Source organism: Gobius niger (genome assembly GCF_951799975.1).
Source record: "Gobius niger genome assembly, contig: SCAFFOLD_64, whole genome shotgun sequence".
NCBI classification, from domain to species: domain Eukaryota; kingdom Metazoa; phylum Chordata; class Actinopteri; order Gobiiformes; family Gobiidae; genus Gobius; species Gobius niger.
In genome coordinates this window covers 136,451-159,850 of record NW_027639166.1, presented here as the reverse complement: position 1 = coordinate 159,850, position 23,400 = coordinate 136,451, and the positions used below count along the sequence as shown (strand labels likewise).

The following is a 23,400-nucleotide window of genomic DNA, read 5'->3' as shown; positions in this document are numbered from 1 at the left end:
AAACAGCGTGCAGTGAACATTTTGAAATTCAGGTAAAGTTAAGTGATACTTGTGATAAGCATTTTTTTTTACCCATCGCCAGATTTTTTTTCATGACTATAGAACCACTGGAAAGCATAGACCCCGCAAATGGGTAAAATAAGGTGGACCCCACAAAAGAAGAACCGTGTGTGGAGCTAGGTAGTAGAAAGAATGGTAAGGTCATTTGTTTAACCTCAGCATTTGTTTTAAGGATGTTGGGAATGTTGCACAACGACGCCACCAAGTGGTCAATCTCTGATTTGGACCAAAAATATAACTACAATATTAAGTTCACACAGATTTGTAAATTGATGACAGACATTTGTTCCATTGTAAATATATAAAAGTTTATATATTTTTAACATTTGTTTAGTTAAAACAGTCTTAGTGGTGACTCGACTCGCGTCATGTTTCCGCAGGTTTCTCCCTTCAGTCCAGTTAACAAAGTGGAGTTGAACAGGATTAAACTGAGCCAAACAAAATTAAACGGAGCATAATGCAGAGTCAACTAAATGAAACAAAACTGAAACGAGCAACAGTTGGTCTCAGTGACTCTGGGCTCTAAACAATCAGCATATATCTGAATAAAAGGAGCAGGTGTTGGCCGAGGGCTGGGGCGACTGGGCTTGGCTGCACCTGAAATGGGGATGAGCGATCGTAAACAAACTCTTATGGGGCAAAAGTAACGTTTCCCTGCATAAGGAAGGAAATAAGCACATTCTTTACTGTTACCGTCTAAATACCGTCCAATCAGACTGGTATGAGTGCCTGGAGGGATTTTTTTTTACTAATTTCACACCTTCATGAGTCCTGATCTTTTATTTTTCTTCCAAACTGTGCAGTGTCCTGACCAAGCCTGAAAGAATGAGGACCAGATACAACAATAGCAATACCATATTTTTTACTGTTTATGTTGAAAACATTATTATTACATATTTGTATCTTTGCATAATCTAATCCAGATTATGTATGAAAACTGCTCAGACATCCATGAACCTTTATAACAGCGTTTACACAGGCAGCAGCAAGTCAGATTTAGTAAGTAAACACAAATACTTTCTAATGCTATTTATATGTGTCTTTGAATAAGCAGAGGAATTATGGGGGAAAGAAAATTAGTTATATTTACATTCCAGAATGTAAAATACTGTCAACTATTTAGTTGCTGCTGATGAGACACAATATTTCAGAATAAAATGTATTCTCGTTACATGTACTTTGTCACTATTTGCAGGAAACCACAGTCGTATTTTCTGAGGCAGGACAGACATCGGGCCGTCAGAGTTTAAAACTGGAAACAGTTTTAATTTGCTGAGTTTAGAGAAGGAGTGTATGCAGGTGTTAGTGTCAGCGTCATAAAAAGTCACCTTACGTTTGTTACATTCAAGATGAATCTTTATCCTCCGGGGACTCGACTTTGCTTTCACTACAGTCTCCTTTTTGCGCATGTGAATAACTTCGTATTGTCCATTGTCAAAAAATATTGGCCAAAATCCGACATCAGGGTCAACATCATCATCATCTTTGATTTGGAACAGGGCCTCTGTGACCACACCCAGTCCCCAGCTGTTACTGTTTTCAACATCAATTTCCCCAATATGAGAGCCTGAGTTAAAGCCCTCATAACCGTGCACTAGTGGTACATCATTCATAATTCTTTCTGGGTTCTTTGGAAGCTGACGTTCCTCTTTAGAGACACTTACACTCGTCAGATCATCTGACAGACTGAGATCTTGGTGGGCTGTGTTTGGATCTAAAATGATAGGAACGAACTGCACCAGTCTCTTCATGTTGGTCCAGATGTTGAAGGCCAGGTTGCCCAGATGTTTGGCCTGGTCTATCAGAGCTCCTGGTTCCAGCTGTGGCTCCTCCTCCAGCAGGGGGCAGCACTGCACTCTCTCCACTGCAGCCTTGTATTTGAGCAGGAAGGAGACGTCCTTGAGATCTGTTGTTGCTTCTTCCATTGGTTTAAAGTGGTGTTTTCTATGAGCGGCCGAGTCCCGACACACCACACAGACCGGCTGCTGGTCAGTCAGACAGAACAGTTTGAGTCTCTCTGAGTGCACTCGACACTCCTGCTCTTCTGGAGTCTTCTGCTCTCTTTGCTGGACATAGGCCTCACACAGGTTCCTCAGAGCCAGGTTTCGTGGAGGGTCGCTCCTGGAGGATCTTCTTTTACAAACGGGACACTCCTGTGTGGGCTTCTCTCTCCACCAGCTCCTCACACAGTCTTTACAAAAGCTGTGGCTGCAGCTCAACACGACAGGCTCCTTGAAAATGTCCTGACAAATAGAGCAGGTCAAATCCTCTGCTGGTTGAAACGCCATGGTCGCTGATTCCTCAGACCGCTGTCCCGGACTGCTGTCCCGGACCGCTGTCCCGGACCGCTGTCCCGGACCGCTGTCCCGGACCGCTGTCCCGGACCGCTGTCCCGGACCGCTGTCCCGGAACGCTGTCCCGGACCGCTGTCCCGGAACGCTGTCCCGGACCGCTGTCCCGGACTGCACCAGACCGTATTTAAAGGGTTTCACTGAGGTGTGTCATAGATACTGTTGGTTCCGCGTTGTCTTGCCAAACTTGCTTTGGTGCATACTTTCGCTTTGTAATAAATATTTTAGGCATGTAAAAGGTAAATCAGTGCCTCATAATTGTTCATGACAAGCAGCCAGTGTTTAAGGAATTGTTTTAGTTAAGAGGGAGAATTGTCTGACTCAATTTTCTTAAAATCCAACCACTTAAAGCTGCAGCACCTGATTTTTCCTGTTCAAAAAATGTAATGTTTAGTTTTGGCTCAAACTCATTTCTTGCTCTCACATTCCCTCTGCGTCTAAATTGCTAAAGCAAGTGACTTATATGCACGTTTAATGCTCGTATGTAGCTTTGAGCCGTGACCAAGTGAAGCGGGGGGGAACCACCCCCAAAATAAATTGCACTAATTTAGATTCTGCTTCATCCAATCGCTCAATAAACATTTTGGTGAAGACAATGCAATAAGATCAGTTTTTTGCTGTGTTTACAACAAACTCTGTGGCAAAAATAAATGTAATTTACAACAGCAACAAGTCTGGTACCCCAGCTTTTAAAAAGGAAGTCATAATGGACTGTCTTGTTTGTTTGTTTGTTTGTTTGTTTGTTTGTTTGTTTGTTTGTTTGTTTGTTTGTTTGTTTGTTTGTTTGTTTGTTTGTTTATTGTCCCCGTAGGGGACAGCTTAATTTTTTCTCTCTAAATTGATTCCCGCTTTACTCCTGTTTCTAGAGACGAGGGAACAGAGGGACTTGTCCTGCCATCAAAGTCCTCGCGGGGCGGGTGGTCCGGATACGGGGCGGGTGGTCCGGATACGGGACGGGTGGTCCGGATACGGGGCGGGTGGTCCGGATACGGGGCGGGTGGTCCGGATACGGGGCGGGTGGTGCGGATACGAGCCTCCACAGAGCTCCAGAGCCTGTTAATCACAGACTTAAGCTTCCACGTTTTAACTTCAATATACTAAAACCAGCGTGGTTAAAAACATGAGACTTAGCCCAGTATTGTCACTTGGGTCAAGGCAATTATTTAGAAAAACAAGAAGCTCTTTGTCTCCAGGCTTTTAAACAGTTTAATTGAGGCCCAAAGCTACATAGGAATCCTGTTTACCAGTGTCTTATAGAGTCTCCCCAGCCACCAGGGGGTGGTACAGCAATGTCAGCTTCCCGCCATGAGGACCAAAGAGAAGGGTTTCCTCGCCCATTGGAGCGGCTGCAGGTTTGGAACATCATTGTAAATGAGCCAGAACTGTAGAAATACTTGTGGGGATCATAGTCTAAACATATCATATTGGGACCAGTTGGATCATGCTGTAAGGCCACACTACAGTCATAACCTTGATTTAATGATAAATAAATAGGCAGCTTGATAATGGAGACTGTAATCTGCTCTATTGCATTATGTGGTATGTACGCACTGTTATCACTTTATACACTTACACAATATGTAAATCCAGTCCCGTTGTTCTGTCAATTGTTGTCGTCGACCATATTTTACTTCTTTTTTTTAATCTTATTTTAATATTCTTACACATGCCCCTAAAGCCCTATAGTTTAAAGTTTATAGCTTATTTTTATCTAAACTCTGTGTTACATTTGTTTTTGTTTAATATTGCACGTCTCACCAAGAAAAATTCCTAGTTTGTGAACCTGTTTACAAACAATGGCAATAAAAACGATTCTGATTTTGATGATTCCAATAGAACTGGGTACTGGCATTTATGTGCCAATAGTACTTAATAATGTGTCTTTCTTTTCAATAACAATGTTTTAACAGGTGTAGACCCTCATCAGTGAGTATATTTATAAGCTGCTGTGGACGTTAGCACTAGCCTCATTAGCATTAGCGAGTGCGCTGATTTTAGTCTATTTGTTATGGAATCAAGGTTATGAGTGTAGTGAGGTGGGTGTTGAGCGCCACCTGTCGCCTGTAAAGAGCTCGACTCACCTGACCTTTCCCTCCTGCAGTCAGACGCCGACAGGAGCAGAGTAATGGCGGCGTCCGGTACAAGAAGCAGGAATTAAGCTCGAAGGACGTCAAGTCTAGTCATCGTTCACAAGCGTCAAGCCCCTTATGCGCTACAATTCATGACAGAAATGTACACGGCCACTCACCATCACCGTGTACATTTCTGCAGTCCTGTTAGTGCCGAGTACAAATGCTAATGTGATGCTAGTGCTTCTCTGTAGTTGCAGATTAGACACAACGATCAGGATGAATCTTGGACCATTCCTCTTTACAAAACTGCTGCATTTCAGTGACATTCAGGGGGTGTACTTACTTATTCCTGTGAATGTTTACATGTTCCCTCTTTTGTTTTTTCATTTCTTAAATATTACTTCATTTCATTTTGCTTCTAAATAAATAAATACCTTCATAATAAATAAATACATTATTCATAAATAAATAAATAAATACATCATTATTAAATAAATTCATAAATTAATAATAAATTAATTAATAAAACCATGAATCGTACTCGCCTGGCCAGGCAGACTTTTGGCCATAAACACACCAATAAAGGTGGCAAAATGGCCGAGTCCGGCTGGACTCGTGTCCAATATCGAAGGAGGGCGGACCGGAAGGCCTCCGGGACTAGGGGGTACCATGACAGGGGAATGGCCCGTGCAAAACCGATCTCATACCAGAGATGGGTCCCTTTTCAAACACCTAACCCTAAACCCTTCTCTGTCCATGGTCCTGACATTTGTCTGTTCGAGCACTGGATCTCAGACAGTTCCTCCTTAGATCCGCCTCCAGACTTCAAGAAGTCCTGGATCTGCTGCTGCACAGACTGGTCCTTCAGCTCCATCAGACAGTGGAAGATGTTGTCTGTCGGGGGAGACTTCCCCTGAAGACCTCATCCTTTTAAGGTTTTCAATGACTTCTGTGATTTCTGATTGGTCGACTGGACTCAGCAGAGCTCCTAAAAGTCTGTGGTTGGACTCCAGACTGAGGCCATGAAGGAACCGCACAAACAGGTCCAGGTGGCCGTTTGGACTCTGCAGGGACTTTTCTACACATTTTATAAGACGTTGTTTGAGACACTTATTTGAACGCAACCTCATGACGGTTCCTTCGGTTACATGAAGAAACCCCCTGACCACCTCCTTGTTGTTCTGAAAGCAGTGGTGAAGGTAAACGGCTGCCAGAAACTCCTGCACGCTCAGGTGGATGAAGCAGTAGACTGACTGGTTGAAGACACTCTCTCGTTTGAAGATCTCAGTGCAGAGTCCGGAGTAGACCGAGGCCTCGCTCAGGTCCAGACCCACCTGCTCCAGGTCTTCTTGGTTGAACATGATGTTTCCTGTCTGCAGATGCTCAAATTGTATTTCCCTGTAAGTACATTTGTATATCCCTGACTCTAAACTGTCATGTGACTGTGTTTACTTTAGCAGAATGTGCTGTTGATGTAGAGCTAAGGCGGGAGGTCAGAGGTCAAATTAATACAGGAAACGGAGCTCCATAAAAGGACCGTGAAGTGACTGGACTCTGAGCGGAGCCGTCCCTGTGTCAACAACACAAAGACACACACACACACACACACACACACACACACACACACACACACACACAAAGACAAAGACAAAGACAAAGACACACACACACACACACACACACACACACACACACAGACACACACACACAGACACACACACAGACACACAGACACACAGACACACACACACACACACACACACACAGACACACCTGGGTCTGTGATTGGCTGAAGCAGGTCACATGTTTTCCTGTAAACCTCCTGCTCCTTTTGCAGCTCAGACTGGTTTGAATCATATCTCTCTCACAGACAACAATGTGTTTCTCTTTCTGGCTCCAAATCACCTTACCTTGACTGCCCAGCAGGGGTCCCCCAAGGAAGCATTTTAGGACCTATTCTATTTAGTATCTATATTAATGACCTACCCAAAGTGTGCCGAAATGTCAATGTCCAGCTCTACGCAGACGATGCTGTCATTTAAGCAAAATCTACACAAGAAGTTTCAAAATTGTTAACATCTGCCATGACCGATGTCCAAAAGTGGGTCAAGGAATCATGTTTACAACTTAACAAAAAGAAAACAGTCTGTATGATGTTCAGTAAAAATTGGTGCAGCTGGAGTTGTAAACAACAGCGCGTAACTTCAGGCTCTGCGGGGCTAAAGCTAAAGGTAAAGCCAATGTGTTTCTCGTTGTCATACCGTGTTGTCACTGCTTTAGAGAGACTAGTTTAAGAGTCTAGTTTCTTATTCAGTCCTGGTTTAGTCCTGGCTTTTAACCAGTTTACTGTAAGTCCTGGCTTAGTCCTGGCTCAGGCTGCGGCTCTGCCATCTCTGCCATCTCAAAGCTATTCCCCTTATTCCGGAGGCTCGCGTGGGCGCCGCCATGAATTGGTCCCGCCCCTTTTCTCCTATGTCTTAACATGGGGCTGGAGAATCCACATAAAATCAGTCACTACACGAAAACAAAGCTGTTTTCAGGCCGACAGAGAAACGCTGCAGTGTCGACATGTCGGTGCAAATGAACATCGGACATTTTACACAAATCAATCGACTAAACATCAGAATATTTCCCCTCGTTCTTCGTGTAAATGAACGGGCTTCGCGCTCGACATGAAGTGTCTGGAAAACGAGGTGCCGAGAAAACTCAAAAAGAGGCAAAAGTGGGCGGGGCGGAATAAGGTGAATAGTAAGTTATAGCTTTGCTTCTGCATTTGTGCTGAAGCTGCTCATGAGTTCAGGCTTTTTAGACTCACTGTGGATCATTTATTGACGTTTGGAGAGAAAAAGTACAGAAAATTAGCACCGAAAAAAAAAAGGTTTTCGATACCGCCCCCTACTGGAGCTTTTCGGTCAGTACCAAGTAGGAACCAGCCCTAATCACTACACTTGTTTTATCTGCACTAACTCTGGACTTTAATCACTTAATTTATTCCTTGTTCAGATTGATTCGCTGTGGTTTGTCAGAGATCAGCTGTTCCTCTCTGGCCTCAGCTCTGAAGTCCAACCCCTCACATCTCACTGAGCTGGACCTGAGTGGTAACACAGACCTGTCTGACTCAGGAGTGTCTCATCTGTGTGGTTTTCTGCAAAGCACAGACTGTCGCCTGCAGACTCTCAGGTCAGTTCACTGTCTCTGTGTCAGAGCTCAAGTTTTAACACAAACAAATTGTTTTTTATTAACTATTACTGAGTTTAATTCATGTTCATTATTAATCAAGACTTTGTGTTTTTTATCTGTGTTAACTCTGGACTTTAATAACTTCATTTATTGTTATTCAGACTGATGAACTGTGGTTTGTCAGAGATCAGCTGTTCCTCTCTGGCCTCAGCTCTGAAGTCCAACCCCTCACATCTCACTGAGCTGGAGCTGTGTTTTAACAGACTGAGAGAGTCAGACGTGAAGGAGCTCCTCGTCCTTAAACAGAGCCCTCACTGTCGACTGGAGACACTGAGGTGAGTCCTGACTTTATGAAACTGTTCTGAACCTGTTTTTGTCTCTTTACATTGAAGCACTGAGGCTGTTGGAGTTTGTTTTAAAGAGTTTTCTTCATTCAAAAGAATGTCTATCGGGGGATAAACATTCTTCATCTAAAGGTCTCACATCAGCAAAATTGACTCTTTTCAAATTATAACCAGGTTATATTTTATCCTCATCAAAAACAGACCTGGAGACTTTATCCTTTCATATAGGTGTTTTAATAAGTGTCAGTTAACATAATATTTCTTGTGAAAATAATAATGAATGATTTGGAAATGGAAGCTGACCTGATCTCTTCTTCTTCTCAACAGGTTGACATATTTAGAATGATGTTCAGCAGCTCCAGATCAGACCAGACGCCTCAGAGCTCAAAGTTGTGGGAATATCATTTATTTGAGATTTAATAAGTAGACTATCCACTAGGGGGTTTGGTTCTTGGATTGCCACAGCCATGTGTGCATCATGGCTGGTGCAGACGAGAGCTGTTGTGCAGGGCAGAAACATGAAACCTTCACGTAGGGTCACTCAGGGTGTGGGATCTTATTGGAACATTTAAAAGGGGGCGTGTCCCAAGAAGGGGGCGGGTCTTAGAAAAAGCTGAACAGAATTATGGATTAGGCTTTGACAACGTAAGCGGGAAATGAAGAATGCAGTGGGTGATACGGGATGGATATATTTTTGACAAAATAAGGATTAGGTTCTAACTATTTGTGGGATTATGTTTTGACCAAATAAAGGGCGATGCATTGGATCTTCTTCGACTGGACTTGTTGTGTTTCTTCTGATATCGCACGTTACTGTTATGGAAATCTGAACCATTAGTTGTTTATTCCTCCCATCATGTCACATATGCTTTATGGACATTTGAACATTATATACAGTGACCTTTGACCTTTGACCTTTGGTTCCAATTGTAGAAGGTGCATACCCAATCTCACATAATGCAGTGGAACGGGAGACTGCGGATGACGTACGTGGGCCAACCTTTGCACTGGTCCAAAAAAATATCAGTTTCACATTTGGGATTATGTTAGTTTGTTATTTTTGTGTGTGGAATTAACTGGACTAGCTCAGCAACACCAACTCTAACACCTAACCCAACATTTCTCTGACTCTTGAGACAAATCTAGCCGCTTTCCTCCCGCTCCCAGGTTTATTTCAATATGTGTGGGCTTGAGTGTGTAGTACCTGACTGTCCAGCGATCATGTCATGAAATCCCCTTCAAAACATGTTTGGAATCCAGTGTGTTCTTCATCGCGTCCATGTTTGATTCCTCAGATCCATTTCAAACCACAGCTGCTGCTTGACATGAAGAATTCCTCTTTTCATTTGTGTCTTCATGATGTAGTAGAACTGGTTATGTTACCTATAAATCTTTGTCTTACATGTGTGTTTGGAATCCTCCTGCCTCCTCACGCTGCCACTGATCGACAGCACTCACACTCAGCACCTGCACACGTGTGGCCACTTCACATGGACGATACTCAGAACTCGTCTGCATTACTGTGAAGGACCTCATAGACCACACGTGTGGCCAGTTCACATGGACGATACTCAGAACTCGTTACCTGTGAAGGACCTTATAGACCACATGTGTGGCCAGTTCACATGGAAGATACTCCGTACTCGTCTGCATTACTGTGAAGGACCTTATAGACCACACGTGTGGCCACTTCACATGGACGATACTCAGAACTCGTCTGCATTACCTGTGAAGGACCTCATAGACCACATAGTGCTGAAAAACCTTTATTGTCTCATTCAAACAAACATTTACAGTCGTTTGTACAATTCACATATCCACAGTTTAAACACAGCCGAGGCAGATCTGGACTCGTTCTAAATAAAACTAGTAAAAGTCAGAAAATAACACGAGATCAAAGCAAAAAAAACTTCAGTCCACTTCAGTCCGACAGCGCCCCCTTCAGGCCACATTTATATGACGTGGTTTCATGTCGTAAACAATGAAAACAATCCGCACAAAGCACGAGTCCGGTGCACAGGTGTTTCTCATGAAAAGAGTCCATGTCATTGGTCACAGGTGCTGCCAGTCGATGGCGGCCAGGGTCTGATTGGCTTCCTGGGCGTGGCCGATGACCTCGGCCAAGGCGTGCTGCCTCCACAAGCGCTGGATCTTCAGGTACCGCTCTCTGCACAGCCTCAGCGGGTTCCCACGCCTTCAGCAGCACGGCAGAGACAAAACCAGGGTTTAGAGACATCGACATCAGGGTTTAGAGACAAAACCAGGGTTTAGAGACAAAACCAGGGTTTAGAGACATCGACATCAGGGTTTAGAGACAAAACCAGGGTTTAGAGACAAAACCAGGGTTTAGAGACATCAACATCAGGGTTTAGAGACAAAACCAGGGTTTAGAGACAAAAACAGGGTTTAGAGACAAAACAAGGGTTTAGAGACAAAACCAGGGTTTAGAGACAAAACCAGGGTTTAGAGACAAAACCAGGGTTTAGAGACATCAACATCAGGGTTTAGAGACAAAACCAGGGTTTAGAGACAAAACCAGGGTTTAGAGACATCAACATCAGGGTTTAGAGACAAAACCAGGGTTTAGAGACAAAACCAGGGTTTAGAGACATCAACATCAGGGTTTAGAGACAAAACCAGGGTTTAGAGACAAAACCAGGGTTTAGAGACATCGACATCAGGGTTTAGAGACAAAACCAGGGTTTAGAGACAAAACCAGGGTTTAGAGACATCAACATCAGGGTTTAGAGACAAAACCAGGGTTTAGAGACAAAACCAGGGTTTAGAGACAAAACAAGGGTTTAGAGACAAAACCAGGGTTTAGAGACAAAACAAGGGTTTAGAGACAAAACGACGAGGGTTTAGAGACAAAACGACGAGGGTTTAGAGACAAAACGACGAGGGTTTAGAGACAAAACGACGAGGGTTTAGAGACAAAACCAGGGTTTAGAGACATCAACATCAGGGTTTAGAGACATCAACATCAGGGTTTAGAGACAAAACGAGGGTTTAGAGACAAAACGACGAGGCTTTAGAGACAAAACGACGAGGGTTTAGAGACAAAACGACGAGGGTTTAGAGACAAAACGACGAGGGTTTAGAGACAAAACAAGGGTTTAGAGACAAAACGACGAGGGTTTAGAGACAAAACGACGAGGGTTTAGAGACAAAACGAGGGTTTAGAGACAAAACGACGAGGCTTTAGAGACAAAACGACGAGGGTTTAGAGACAAAACCAGGGTTTAGAGACAAAACAAGGGTTTAGAGACAAAACAAGGGTTTAGAGACAAAACAAGGGTTTAGAGACAAAACGACGAGGGTTTAGAGACAAAACGACGAGGGTTTAGAGACAAAACGACGAGGGTTTAGAGACAAAACCAGGGTTTAGAGACAAAACGACGAGGGTTTAGAGACAAAACGACGAGGGTTTAGAGACAAAACCAGGGTTTAGAGACAAAACGACGAGGGTTTAGAGACAAAACGAAGAGGGTTTAGAGACATCAACATCAGGGTTTAGAGACAAAACGAGGGTTTAGAGACAAAACGACGAGGCTTTAGAGACAAAACGACGAGGGTTAAGAGACAAAACGAGGGTTTAGAGACAAAACAAGGGTTTAGAGACAAAACGAGGGTTTAGAGACAAAACGAGGGTTTAGAGACAAAACGAGGGTTTAGAGACAAAACGACGACGGTTTAGAGACAAAACTACGAGGCTTTAGAGACAAAACGAGGGTTTATGTTGTTTATTTATGTTAATGTGGGATTACGGTTGTTTATATTTTAGGGTTAGGGTTTGTTAATGTTTTAGGGTTGTTAAAGGAATAGGCCACCGTTTTTACATACTAAGATATGTTCTTACCTCACTTTAGCCGAGTTAATATATCCCCGTCTGGTCTTTGTCCGTGCGCTCACACATACGCAGCCTCTCCCACATGTCACATAGCTCCAAAAAAGCTCACGATAGAAGCTACCAAGCTCTTCCACGTGTTCCCTATTTAAATAAAGTTACGTGAAGTGTTTTCATGCGAAGTATATTTACACAGAAATGTAACATGTGGATTTTATAAGCAATTAAAAAGGGGGACTATATTGTGAGGCGTAATGATACGAGGAGTAACTCCTAAAGACTTCCCCGCTCACTTCCGTCAGTAGAAGCTGCGTGACTTGTACAGAGCCTTTTACAACAAGCAGAAAATATATTTTGGGAAAGTGCTGCACATTCCTACCTCATGGTGGAGCTCCTGAGTCCTGTGTCGTTGTAAATCTGTGAAACATGACTACACTATATACTTTCTGCTTGTTATCACAGCCCGGCACGATGCACGTAAAAGGCATCGTTCACAAGTTATCCAGGTTCTTCAACTGTTCTCTGCTGCTCTACAAGTCACGCAGCTTCTACTGACGGAAGTGAGCGGGAAGTCTTTAGGAGTTACTGCTCCTGTATCATTACACCTCACAATATAGTTCCCCTTTTTATTTGCTTATAAAATCCACATGTTACATTTCTGTGTAAATATACTTGGCATGAAAACACTTCACGTAACTTTATTTAAATAGGGAACACGTGGAAGAGCTTGGTAGCTTCTATCGTGAGCTTTTTCGGAGCTATGTGACATGTGGGAGAGGCTGCGTATGTGTGAGCGCACGGACAAAGAAAATGGGGGGGTTAAATTTACACGACTAAGGTTAGGTAAGAGCATGTCTCAGTCTGTAAAAACACTGGCCTTTAATGTTTTAGGTTTTTTAATGTTTCAGGGTTTAGGGTTGTTAATGTGGGTTTAAGGTAGATGTGCTTTAGGGTTTAGTAGTTGTTAATGTGGGTTTAAGGTAGTTGTGCTTTAGGGTTTAGTAGTTGTTAATGTGGGATTAAGGTAGTGGTGCTTTAGGGTTTAGTAGTTGTTAATGTGGGATTAAGGTAGTGGTGCTTTAGGGTTTAGTAGTTGTTAATGTGGGATTAAGGTAGTGGTGCTTTAGGGTTTAGTAGTTGTTAATGTGGGATTAAGGTAGTTGTGCTTTAGGGTTTAGTAGTTGTTAATGTGGGTTTAAGGTAGTTGTGCTTTAGGGTTTAGTAGTTGTTAATGTGGGTTTAAGGTAGTTGTGCTTTAGGGTTTAGGGTTGTTAATGTGGGTTTAAGGTAGTTGTGCTTTAGGGTTTAGTAGTTGTTAATGTGGGTTTAAGGTAGTTGTGCTTTAGGGTTTAGTAGCTGCTGTGACTCACTTGAGGCCCTGGTCAGTTTCTCCGTAATCGTCCAAATACGGAGGAGGATAAAAACAGCCTTTGGTTTTTCCTGCAACGAACAGCACCTGGCACTCACGCACCCTGCAACAAAACACAACCAAACTGTAAACCCAGACAAACTGTAAACCCACACAAACTGTAAACCCAGACAGAGAAACACAACCAAACTGTAAACCCAGACAAACTGAGAAACGCAGATATTGCCTGTTTTATGAAACACTTCTCTCTTCACTGAGCTGTGACTGAAAACAGGATCTTCAGAAAATGTCTGGCCGTGAGTTTCCCGTTGTTTTAACAGAACATAAAGCTGAAACATTGTGACATATATAGTATATATAAAGTATATATATATAGTATATATATAGTATATATATAGTATATATATAGTTTGCAGTGGTGACCTGTGGCAGACGGCGCTCGCGTCTGACACAAGCTTTATTTCTATGTCCTACAAAACTGTGGGCCGGACCTCGTTGGTCGGTGATTATGAGGCCGACTGAGAAACAATAAAGAGCGATCTGAAGGTGTGGAGATGGTTGTTCTGTCCATCTGCTCACGTTCTCCTCTCTCTCTGAGCACCAGCTGCTGCAGAGCTGGTTCTGTCCATCTGCTCACGTTCTCCTCTCTCTCTGAGCTGGTTCTGTCCATCTGCTCACGTTCTCCTCTCTCTCTGAGCACCAGCTGCTGCAGGACGGCTGGTTCTGTCCATCTGCTCATGTCCTCCTCTCTCTCTGAGCTGGTTCTGTCCATCTGCTCACGTTCTCCTCTCTCTCTGAGCTGGTTCTGTCCATCTGCTCACGTTCTCCTCTCTCTCTGAGCTGGTTCTGTCCATCTGCTCACGTTCTCCTCTCTCTCTGAGCTGGTTCTGTCCATCTGCTCACGTCCTCCTCTCTCTCAGAGCACCAGCTGCTGCAGGACCGCTGGCCATTCAAAACACGAGGAACTAACGAGGGCCGTGGTCATTTCCAGATCAAATGTCCAGAGTTTGGATTTTCACAAGTTGTTGCTCTTCATTTATTTCAGTTCTGTTCATCACAGGTGTATTCAGGTGTATTACAGTGTCTAGTTTCATCATTTTCAAATGTGTTCAAATATTTAGCGACAGAATCCCTCAGATAACAGATAACAGGATTCCTAAAGTTAAACCGGTGGTTAGTGAAGTTTGTTTCTGCGTTTGTGTGACGGCACTTCTGCCCTGGAGGACGAGCTGGAGCAGATGTTTCTTCAGCGCGACTCAGATGTTTTTCTCAGCGTTTTTAGAGACGACAGATTCAGGCTCATTACGACGTGTGGCAGATTCTTAAACACACTTGAGTTTGTGATAAAGTGGATTCATGTGGCTCTGGGTGCAGGTTTATCAGAGGAATCGGGAACACTTTATATTACGGGCCGGTCAGTCCTTGGTACTTACAGAGGTACTTTTAGATACTTATCGTGGTACTTGCGGTGGTACTTTCAGTGATACTTACAATGGTACTCATGGTGGTAATTACAGTGGTAAATTCTAGTAATAATAGTGGTACATCTAGGTACTTATTGTGGTACTTAAAGGATACTATAGTGAAAATTACAATGTATGTACTTCTAGAAACAGTGGTAACTCTTAGTAATGTACTTAGTAAGTACTTCTTCTTTTCCTTCATGCTGATTTATGTTGTTTTATAGTCACACAATCCTAGAAATGACTTCAGTTTGTAGAAGCAACACATTTACTACCTATGAGTTGCTGATGTGTATCCTTGAATTACCAATAAGTACCATAGATGTATCACTGTAACTACTAGAAACAATCAATTAAAGTACCAAAGTAAATAGAAGTACAACCTTCATTACTAAGAGCATTACCACTGTATCTCTGTGGTAACTCTGTGTCTCCCTAACCTTAACCCTAACCCCAATTACCACTTTTAGTACCACACTAAGAACCTAGAAATACCACAGTAAATGCTAGTACTAACCACTGTAAGTACCACTGTAAGTACCACTGTAAGTACCACGAACTTAGCGGCCCGTAATGTAAAGTGTTACTGAGGAATCATGACTAAAGGAGACAAACGACTCCTGTGGATCACAAATAAACACAAATAAAACCTTTTCCATTCCTACGCCTAAAGAATTTTAAACACATTTTAAAAGTCTGTATTCTCTACAGCCCCGCCCACAGGTCTGTTAGCCCCGCCCCCGGTGAGCTACCTGAGGAATAGCCCCGCCCCCGCCCACAGGTCTGCTAGCCCCGCCCCCGGTGAGCTACCTGAGGAATAGCCCCGCCCCCGCCCACAGGTCTGCTAGCCCCGCCCCCGGTGAGCTACCTGAGGAATAGCCCCGCCCCCGCGCCACAGGTGAGGGCGTGGTAAGTGCAGGCTCCCAGGTCGTCTCCGTCCAGCTCCGTCTGACAGCAGTAACTCTGAGAACAGAGCAGCGTCCCACAGACGAGGCACAGCGTGGGGGCCCGGGCCTGGTCCCCGGCCGAGCGGGGGCACCTGGACATGAACACATGAACACATGAACACATGAACACCACGTTATTAACATGAACACATGAACACCACGTTATTAACATGAACACATGAACACCACGTTATTAACATGAACACATGAACACATGAACACCACGTTATTAACATGAACACATGAACACATGAACACATGACACGTTATTAACACTAACCTGAACATTCACACATTTTCTAAGCGGATAAAAGGGGGGACTATATTGTAAGGCGTAATAATACCAGGAGTAGTTTGGCATCCGCGCAGTAAAGTGAAGATACTTAACTACTCCTGGTATTATTACGCCTTACAATATAGTCCCCCCTTTTATCCGCTTAGAAAATCCACATTGTTTAATTGTGTGTAATTATACTTTGTAGTGGAACACTTCACGTAACCATATTTAAAGGGACTATAAGGAGTTTAAAAATGTTAAAATTAAGTATTTTCCTCCACCTACATGTTCTAGCCATGTCCTAATGTGTAGAATGAGCTCAGACCTGTTCACCACAACTGCCTCTAAAATCCTGTACGGTCACTCAAAAATGTATCACTTCGGCCGGAATTGCCGTCATGCACGAGCTTAATATAGAAGGTGCAGTTACACATATGGCCAGAGGTGGCAGTAGTGAGTATAAAATGGCGAACTTGCTTCCAGCCCCTTTAAATAGGGAAAACGTGGAAGAGCTTGGTAGCTTCTATCTTGACCTGTTTTGGAGCTATAGAGGAGAGAGGGAGAGGCTAAATGCTAACGCCGTCTGCGCTGTGTTTACGTGACTGAAGATCAGACAGGTCCTAAAGAACTCGTCACAGCTCAGGTAAGAACATATCTCAGTGTTCCTTTAACCCTCACACTGACACATCACTTATGACAGGGTTTATTTGCTCCTGTGCAAACCATCTGACCAAGACTTTTGGGGGAAATAAACCGCCGAGCTCCACCATAAAGTTCCAGATACTCAGTAATGCATTTCTGACACATGACATGCATGAGTCAGATGCCCTTCCTCTGTGTGAATGTTCTCACGTGAAGGAGGAGGCCTGGTTGATCAGGACGCTGTAATCTTCAGGAAGATCCACCAGACGATTGGAGGCTCGCGGGAACCGAACCAGCACCGACCCGGGCCCGGACCCGGACCCGGACCCCGCGTTGGACCCGGACCCCGCGTTGGACCCGGACCCCGCGTTGAACATCTCCAGGCGCTGCCGCACTCTGGGCTCCGAGCACCACCTGCAGAAATCAGTCTTTTTAGAGTTGGGGGAGAGTTAGGGGAGGGTTAGGGGAGAGTTAGGGGAGGGTTGGGGGAGGGTTAGGGGAGAGTTAGGGGAGAGTCGGGGGAGAGTTAGGGGAGAGTTGGGGGAGAGTTAGGGGAGAGTTAAGGGAGAGTTAAGGGAGAGTTAGGGGAGAGTTAAGGGAGAGTTAAGGGAGAGTTAAGGGAGAGTTAGGGGAGAGTTAAGGGAGAGTTAAGGGAGAGTTAGGGGAGAGTTAGGGGAGAGTTAGGGGAGAGTTAAGGGAGAGTTAAGGGAGAGTTAGGGGAGAGTTAAGGGAGGGTTGGGGGAGGGTTAGGGGAGAGTTAGGGGAGAGTCGGGGGAGAGTTAGGGGAGAGTTGGGGGAGAGTTGGGAGAGAGTTGGAGGAGAGTTAGGGGAGAGTTAGGGGAGAGTTAGGGGAGAGTTAGGGGAGAGTTGGGGGAGAGTTAGGGGAGAGTTAGGGGAGAGTTAGGGGAGAGTTGGGGGAGAGTTAAGGGAGAGTTGGGGGAGAGTTGGGAGAGAGTTGGAGGAGAGTTAGGGGAGAGTTAGGGGAGAGTTAGGGGAGAGTTAGGGGAGAGTTGGGGGAGAGTTAGGGGAGAGTTAGGGGAGAGTTAGGGGAGAGTTAGGGGAGAGTTAAGGGAGAGTTGGGGGAGAGTTGGGGGAGAGTTAAGGGAGAGTTGGGAGAGAGTTGGAGGAGAGTTGGGGGAGAGTTAAGGGAGAGTTGGGGGAGAGTTGGGGGAGAGTTGGGGGAGAGTTAGGGGAGAGTTGGGGGAGAGTTAGGGGAGAGTTAGGGGAGAGTTAGGGGAGAGTTGGGGGAGAGTTGGGGGAGAGTTGGGGGAGAGTTAGGGGAGAGTTAGGGGAGAGTTAGGGGAGAGTTAGGGGAGAGTTGGGGGAGAGTTAGGGGAGAGTTGGGGGAGAGTTGGGGGAGAGTTAGGGGAGAGTTAGGGGAGAGTTGGGGGAGAGTTAGGGGAGAGTTGGGGGAGAGTTAGGGGAGAGTTAGGGGAGAGTTGGGGGAGAGTCGGGGGAGAGTCGGGGGAGAGTTAGGGGAGAGTTAGGGGAGAGTTGGGGGAGAGTTAGGGGAGAGTTAGGGGAGAGTTAGGGGAGAGTTAGGGGAGAGTTAAGGGAGAGTTGGGGGAGAGTTGGGGGAGAGTTAAGGGAGAGTTGGGAGAGAGTTGGGGGAGAGTTAGGGGAGAGTTGGGGGAGAGTTGGGGGAGAGTTAAGGGAGAGTTGGGGGAGAGTTAGGGGAGAGTTGGAGGAGAGTTGGGGGAGAGTTAAGGGAGAGTTGGGGGAGAGTTGGGGGAGAGTTAGGGGAGAGTTGGGGGAGAGTTAGGGGAGAGTTAGGGGAGAGTTAGGGGAGAGTTGGGGGAGAGTTGGGGGAGAGTTGGGGGAGAGTTAGGGGAGAGTTAGGGGAGAGTTAGGGGAGAGTTAGGGGAGAGTTGGGGGAGAGTTAGGGGAGAGTTGGGGGAGAGTTAGGGGAGAGTTGGGGGAGAGTTGGGGGAGAGTTGGGGGAGAGTTAGGGGAGAGTTAGGGGAGAGTTAGGGGAGAGTTAGGGGAGAGTTGGGGGAGAGTTAGGGGAGAGTTAAGGGAGAGTTGGGGGAGAGTTGGGAGAGAGTTGGAGGAGAGTTGGGGGAGAGTTAAGGGAGAGTTGGAGGAGAGTTGGGGGAGAGTTGGGGGAGAGTTAGGGGAGAGTTGGGGGAGAGTTAGGGGAGAGTTAGGGGAGAGTTGGGGGAGAGTTAGGGGAGAGTTGGGGGAGAGTTAGGGGAGAGTTGGGGGAGAGTTGGGGGAGAGTTGGGGGAGAGTTAGGGGAGAGTTAGGGGAGAGTTAGGGGAGAGTTAGGGGAGAGTTGGGGGAGAGTTAGGGGAGAGTTAAGGGAGAGTTGGGGGAGAGTTGGGAGAGAGTTGGAGGAGAGTTGGGGGAGAGTTAAGGGAGAGTTGGAGGAGAGTTGGGGGAGAGTTAAGGGAGAGTTGGGGGAGAGTTGGGGGAGAGTTGGGGGAGAGTTGGGGGAGAGTTAAGGGAGAGTTGGGGGAGAGTTGGGAGAGAGTTGGAGGAGAGTTGGGGGAGAGTTAAGGGAGAGTTGGGGGAGAGTTGGGGGAGAGTTGGGGGAGAGTTAAGGGAGAGTTGGGGGAGAGTTAAGGGAGAGTTGGGGGAGAGTTGGGAGAGAGTTGGGGGAGAGTTAGGGGAGAGTTAGGGGAGAGCTAAGGGAGAGTTGGGGGAGAGTTGGAGGAGAGTTGGGGGAGAGTTAAGGGAGAGTTGGGGGAGAGTTGGGGGAGAGTTGGGGGAGAGTTAAGGGTGAGTTGGGGGAGAGTTAAGGGAGAGTTGGGGGAGAGTTGGGGGAGAGTTAAGGGTGAGTTGGGGGAGAGTTAAGGGAGGGTCGGGGGAGAGTTGGGGGAGGGTTGGGGGAGAGTTGGGGGAGAGTTGGGGGAGAGTTGGGGGAGAGTTGGGGGAGGGTCAGCCGATCACTCACCTGTGAATCAGCGGCTCCAGCAGGGGGCGCTGTTGGCTGTAGAGCAGAAGCAGATTCGAAGGCAGGTTCAGGTAGCTACACAGCGCCTCCCACTGGTCGCTGTCTGACACTGTAACATAGCAGCAGAGTCAGAAATAGCGCCTTCTGCTGGTGCTGATGAAGCTGAGTGTGTGACTCACAGAGCAGCTCAGCAGGGGGCGCCGTCGAGTGCAGGTAGTGGAAGAACATGGCAGCGCAGCGAAGAAACGGAAGCAGAGCAGCTTTGACACAGTGCCACAGCTGCCACCCAGAGGCCGGAGGCGGGAGTGCACTGTGAACACACATGTATAAGAGACTGTGGACAGGACGTCGCCATAGCAACCCAGCTGTGGCGGCCATGTTGTGATGGTCAAGTTCACTAAGTTCAGTATCAAAACAGAAACATATCGCCACAAACAATACAGTATTATTAAGGATGACTGTGGGCGGGGCTACCTGTCAGAGGGCGGGGCTACCTGTCACTGATTGGTTAGTGGGCGGGGCTACCTGTCTCTGACTGGTTAGTGGGCGGGGCTACCTGTCTCTGATTGGTCAGTGGGCGGGGCTACCTGTCTGATTGATTAGTGGGCGGGGCTCCCTGTCTCTGACTGGTCAGTGGGCGGGGCTACCTGTCTCTGATTGGTCAGTGGGCGGGGCTCCCTGTCTCTGATTGGTTAGTGGGCGGGGCTACCTGTCCAGGTGAGTCTGCAGGACGTGATGCAGCTCGAGCACCAGATGTTCCTCTGGAGAAGCTCCGTCCTGCTCCATCGACACGTCGTCTGAGACAGAGGAATAAAAACAAGTTAACTTAAAGGAACTAGATGCAGGTTGGTCACATGTAAACTCAATACTGCCACCTCAGGCCTCACATGGAACTGCGGGTTCTATATTAAGAGTGACAGTGCAGGATGTTAGAGGCCGTCGTGGTGAACAGGTCTGAGCTCGTTCTACACACGAGGACATGGAGGAGCATGTGACTCCATATAGTCCCTTTAACTTCACCCTAACGCAGGGTTAGCCTCGCTAACGCCAGGAACGCCAGGGCCTGAGGAGGTTTAGAGTCTGAGGTTTAGAGTCTGAGGAGGTTTAGGGTCTGAGGAGGTTTAGAGTCTGAGGTTTAGAGTCTGAGGAGGTTTAGGGTCTGAGGAGGTTTAGAGTCTGAGGAGGTTTAGAGTCTGAGGTTTAGGGTCTGAGGAGGGTTAGAGTCTGAGGTTTAGAGTCTGAGGAGGGTTAGAGTCTGAGGTTTAGAGTCTGAGGAGGTTTAGGGTCTGAGGAGGTTTAGAGTCTGAGGAGGTTTAGAGTCTGAGGTTTAGAGTCTGAGGAGGGTTAGAGTCTGAGGTTTAGAGTCTGAGGAGGGTTAGAGTCTGAGGTTTAGAGTCTGAGGAGGGTTAGAGTCTGAGGTTTAGAGTCTGAGGAGGGTTAGAGTCTGAGGTTTAGAGTCTGAGGAGGTTTAGAGTCTGAGGAGGTTTAGAGTCTGAGGTTTAGAGTCTGAGGAGGTTTAGAGTCTGAGGTTTAGAGTCTGAGGAGGGTTAGAGTCTGAGGTTTAGAGTCTGAGGAGGGTTAGAGTCTGAGGAGGTTTAGAGTCTGAGGAGGTTTAGAGTCTGAGGTTTAGAGTCTGAGGTTTAGAGTCTGAGGAGGTTTAGAGTCTGAGGTTTAGAGTCTGAGGAGGTTTAGAGTCTGAGGTTTAGAGTCTGAGGTTTAGAGTCTGAGGAGGTTTAGAGTCTGATGGGGTAAAAGGGCACTGGTTAGGACACTGGTTAGGACACTGGTTGGGGCACTGGTTAGGACACTGGTTAGGGCACTGGTTAGGGCACTGGTTAGGACACTGGTTGGGGCACTGGTTAGGACACTGGTTAGGGCACTGGTTAGGGCACTGGTTAGGACACTGGTTAGGACACTGGTTAGGACACTGGTTAGGGCACTGGTTAGGGCACTGGTTAGGACACTGGTTAGGACACTGGTTAGGACACTGGTTAGGACACTGGTTAGGACACTGGTTAGGACACTGGTTAGGACACTGGTTAGGGCACTGGTTAGGGCACTGGTTGGGGCACTGGTTAGGACACTGGTTAGGACACTGGTTGGGGCACTGGTTAGGACACTGGTTAGGACACTGGTTAGGACACTGGTTGGGACACTGGTTAGGGCACTGGTTAGGACACTGGTTAGGGCACTGGTTAGGGTACTGGTTAGGACACTGGTTAGGGTTAGGACACTGGTTAGGGCACTGGTTAGGACACTGGTTAGGACACTGGTTAGGACACTGGTTAGGGCACTGGTTAGGGCACTGGTTAGGACACTGGTTAGGACACTGGTTAGGGCACTGGTTAGGGCACTGGTTAGGACACTGGTTAGGGTTAGGACACTGGTTAGGGCACTGGTTAGGACACTGGTTAGGACACTGGTTAGGACACTGGTTGGGACACTGGTTAGGGCACTGGTTAGGACACTGGTTAGGACACTGGTTAGGACACTGGTTAGGACACTGGTTAGGACACTGGTTAGGGCACTGGTTAGGACACTGGTTAGGACACTGGTTAGGGCACTGGTTAGGGCACTGGTTAGGACACTGGTTAGGACACTGGTTAGGACACTGGTTAGGGTTAGGGCACTGGTTAGGACACTGGTTAGGACACTGGTTAGGACACTGGTTAGGACACTGGTTAGGACACTGGTTAGGGCACTGGTTAGGGCACTGGTTAGGGCACTGGTTAGGACACTGGTTAGGACACTGGTTAGGGCACTGGTTAGGGCACTGGTTAGGGCACTGGTTAGGACACTGGTTAGGGCACTGGTTAGGACACTGGTTAGGACACTGGTTAGGGCACTGGTTAGGGCACTGGTTAGGACACTGGTTAGGACACTGGTTAGGGCACTGGTTAGGACACTGGTTAGGGCACTGGTTAGGACACTGGTTAGGACACTGGTTAGGACACTGGTTAGGACACTGGTTAGGACACTGGTTAGGACACTGGTTAGGACACTGGTTAGGACACTGGTTAGGACACTGGTTAGGACACTGGTTGGGGCACTGGTTAGGACACTGGTTAGGGCACTGGTTAGGGCACTGGTTAGGACACTGGTTGGGGCACTGGTTAGGACACTGGTTAGGGCACTGGTTAGGGCACTGGTTAGGACACTGGTTAGGGCACTGGTTGGGGCACTGGTTAGGACACTGGTTAGGGCACTGGTTAGGGCACTGGTTAGGACACTGGTTGGGGCACTGGTTAGGGCACTGGTTGGGGCACTGGTTAGGACACTGGTTGGGGCACTGGTTAGGGCACTGGTTAGGGCACTGGTTAGGGCACTGGTTGGGGCACTGGTTAGGACACTGGTTAGGGTTAGGGCACTGGTTAGGACACTGGTTAGGACACTGGTTGGGGCACTGGTTAGGACACTGGTTAGGGTTAGGGCACTGGTTAGGGCACTGGTTAGGGTTAGGGCACTGGTTAGGACACTGGTTAGGGCACTGGTTAGGACACTGGTTAGGGCACTGGTTAGGGTTAGGGCACTGGTTAGGGCACTGGTTAGGGTTAGGGCACTGGTTAGGACACTGGTTAGGGCACTGGTTAGGGCACTGGTTAGGACACTGGTTAGGACACTGGTTAGGGTTAGGGCACTGGTTAGGGCACTGGTTAGGACACTGGTTAGGGCACTGGTTAGGGCACTGGTTAGGGTTAGGGCACTGGTTAGGGCACTGGTTAGGGTTAGGGCACTGGTTAGGACACTGGTTAGGGCACTGGTTGGGACACTGGTTAGGACACTGGTTAGGGTTAGGGCACTGGTTAAGGCACTGGTTAGGACACTGGTTAGGGTTAGGGCACTGGTTAGGACACTGGTTAGGGCACTGGTTGGGACACTGGTTAGGACACTGGTTAGGGTTAGGGCACTGGTTAAGGCACTGGTTAGGGCACTGGTTAGGGTTAGGGCACTG

At 46.8% G+C, this 23,400-nt stretch overlaps 2 protein-coding genes and 1 long non-coding RNA gene across 3 annotated transcripts in view; all 3 read right to left on the bottom strand.

Annotated features, from left to right (window-relative positions):
- Positions 1-590: 590 nt before the first annotated feature.
- LOC306982820 (zinc-binding protein A33-like) lies at positions 591-2,348 on the bottom strand (the record flags this gene model as incomplete). The annotated part of the gene is made up of 3 exons (XM_079583269.1): positions 591-657; positions 873-877; positions 1,521-2,348. The coding sequence occupies 3 exons, from the start codon at positions 2,346-2,348 to the stop codon at positions 591-593; spliced, it is 900 nt and encodes a 299-aa protein (XP_079439395.1).
- Positions 2,349-9,755: 7,407 nt separating this feature from the next.
- The window catches only part of ubr2 (ubiquitin protein ligase E3 component n-recognin 2), a 132,204-nt gene continuing 118,559 nt past the window's right edge, over positions 9,756-23,400 (bottom strand). Inside the window, exons 39-45 of the mRNA XM_079583267.1 lie at positions 20,158-20,245; positions 19,628-19,758; positions 19,449-19,557; positions 16,763-16,966; positions 15,555-15,725; positions 13,225-13,326; positions 9,756-10,201 (exon numbers count right to left, since the gene is read on the bottom strand). Coding sequence (XP_079439393.1) covers positions 10,060-10,201; positions 13,225-13,326; positions 15,555-15,725; positions 16,763-16,966; positions 19,449-19,557; positions 19,628-19,758; positions 20,158-20,245 — 947 coding nt within the window. The 3' untranslated portion in view covers positions 9,756-10,059. The remainder of the gene's footprint in view (positions 10,202-13,224; positions 13,327-15,554; positions 15,726-16,762; positions 16,967-19,448; positions 19,558-19,627; positions 19,759-20,157; positions 20,246-23,400) is intronic.
- Positions 19,985-20,162, bottom strand: LOC306982818. Its single transcript, XR_013794237.1, has 2 exons — positions 20,096-20,162; positions 19,985-20,035 (listed from the first exon to the last, which is right to left on the bottom strand). It is a non-coding gene; the product is annotated as an uncharacterized lncRNA (long non-coding RNA).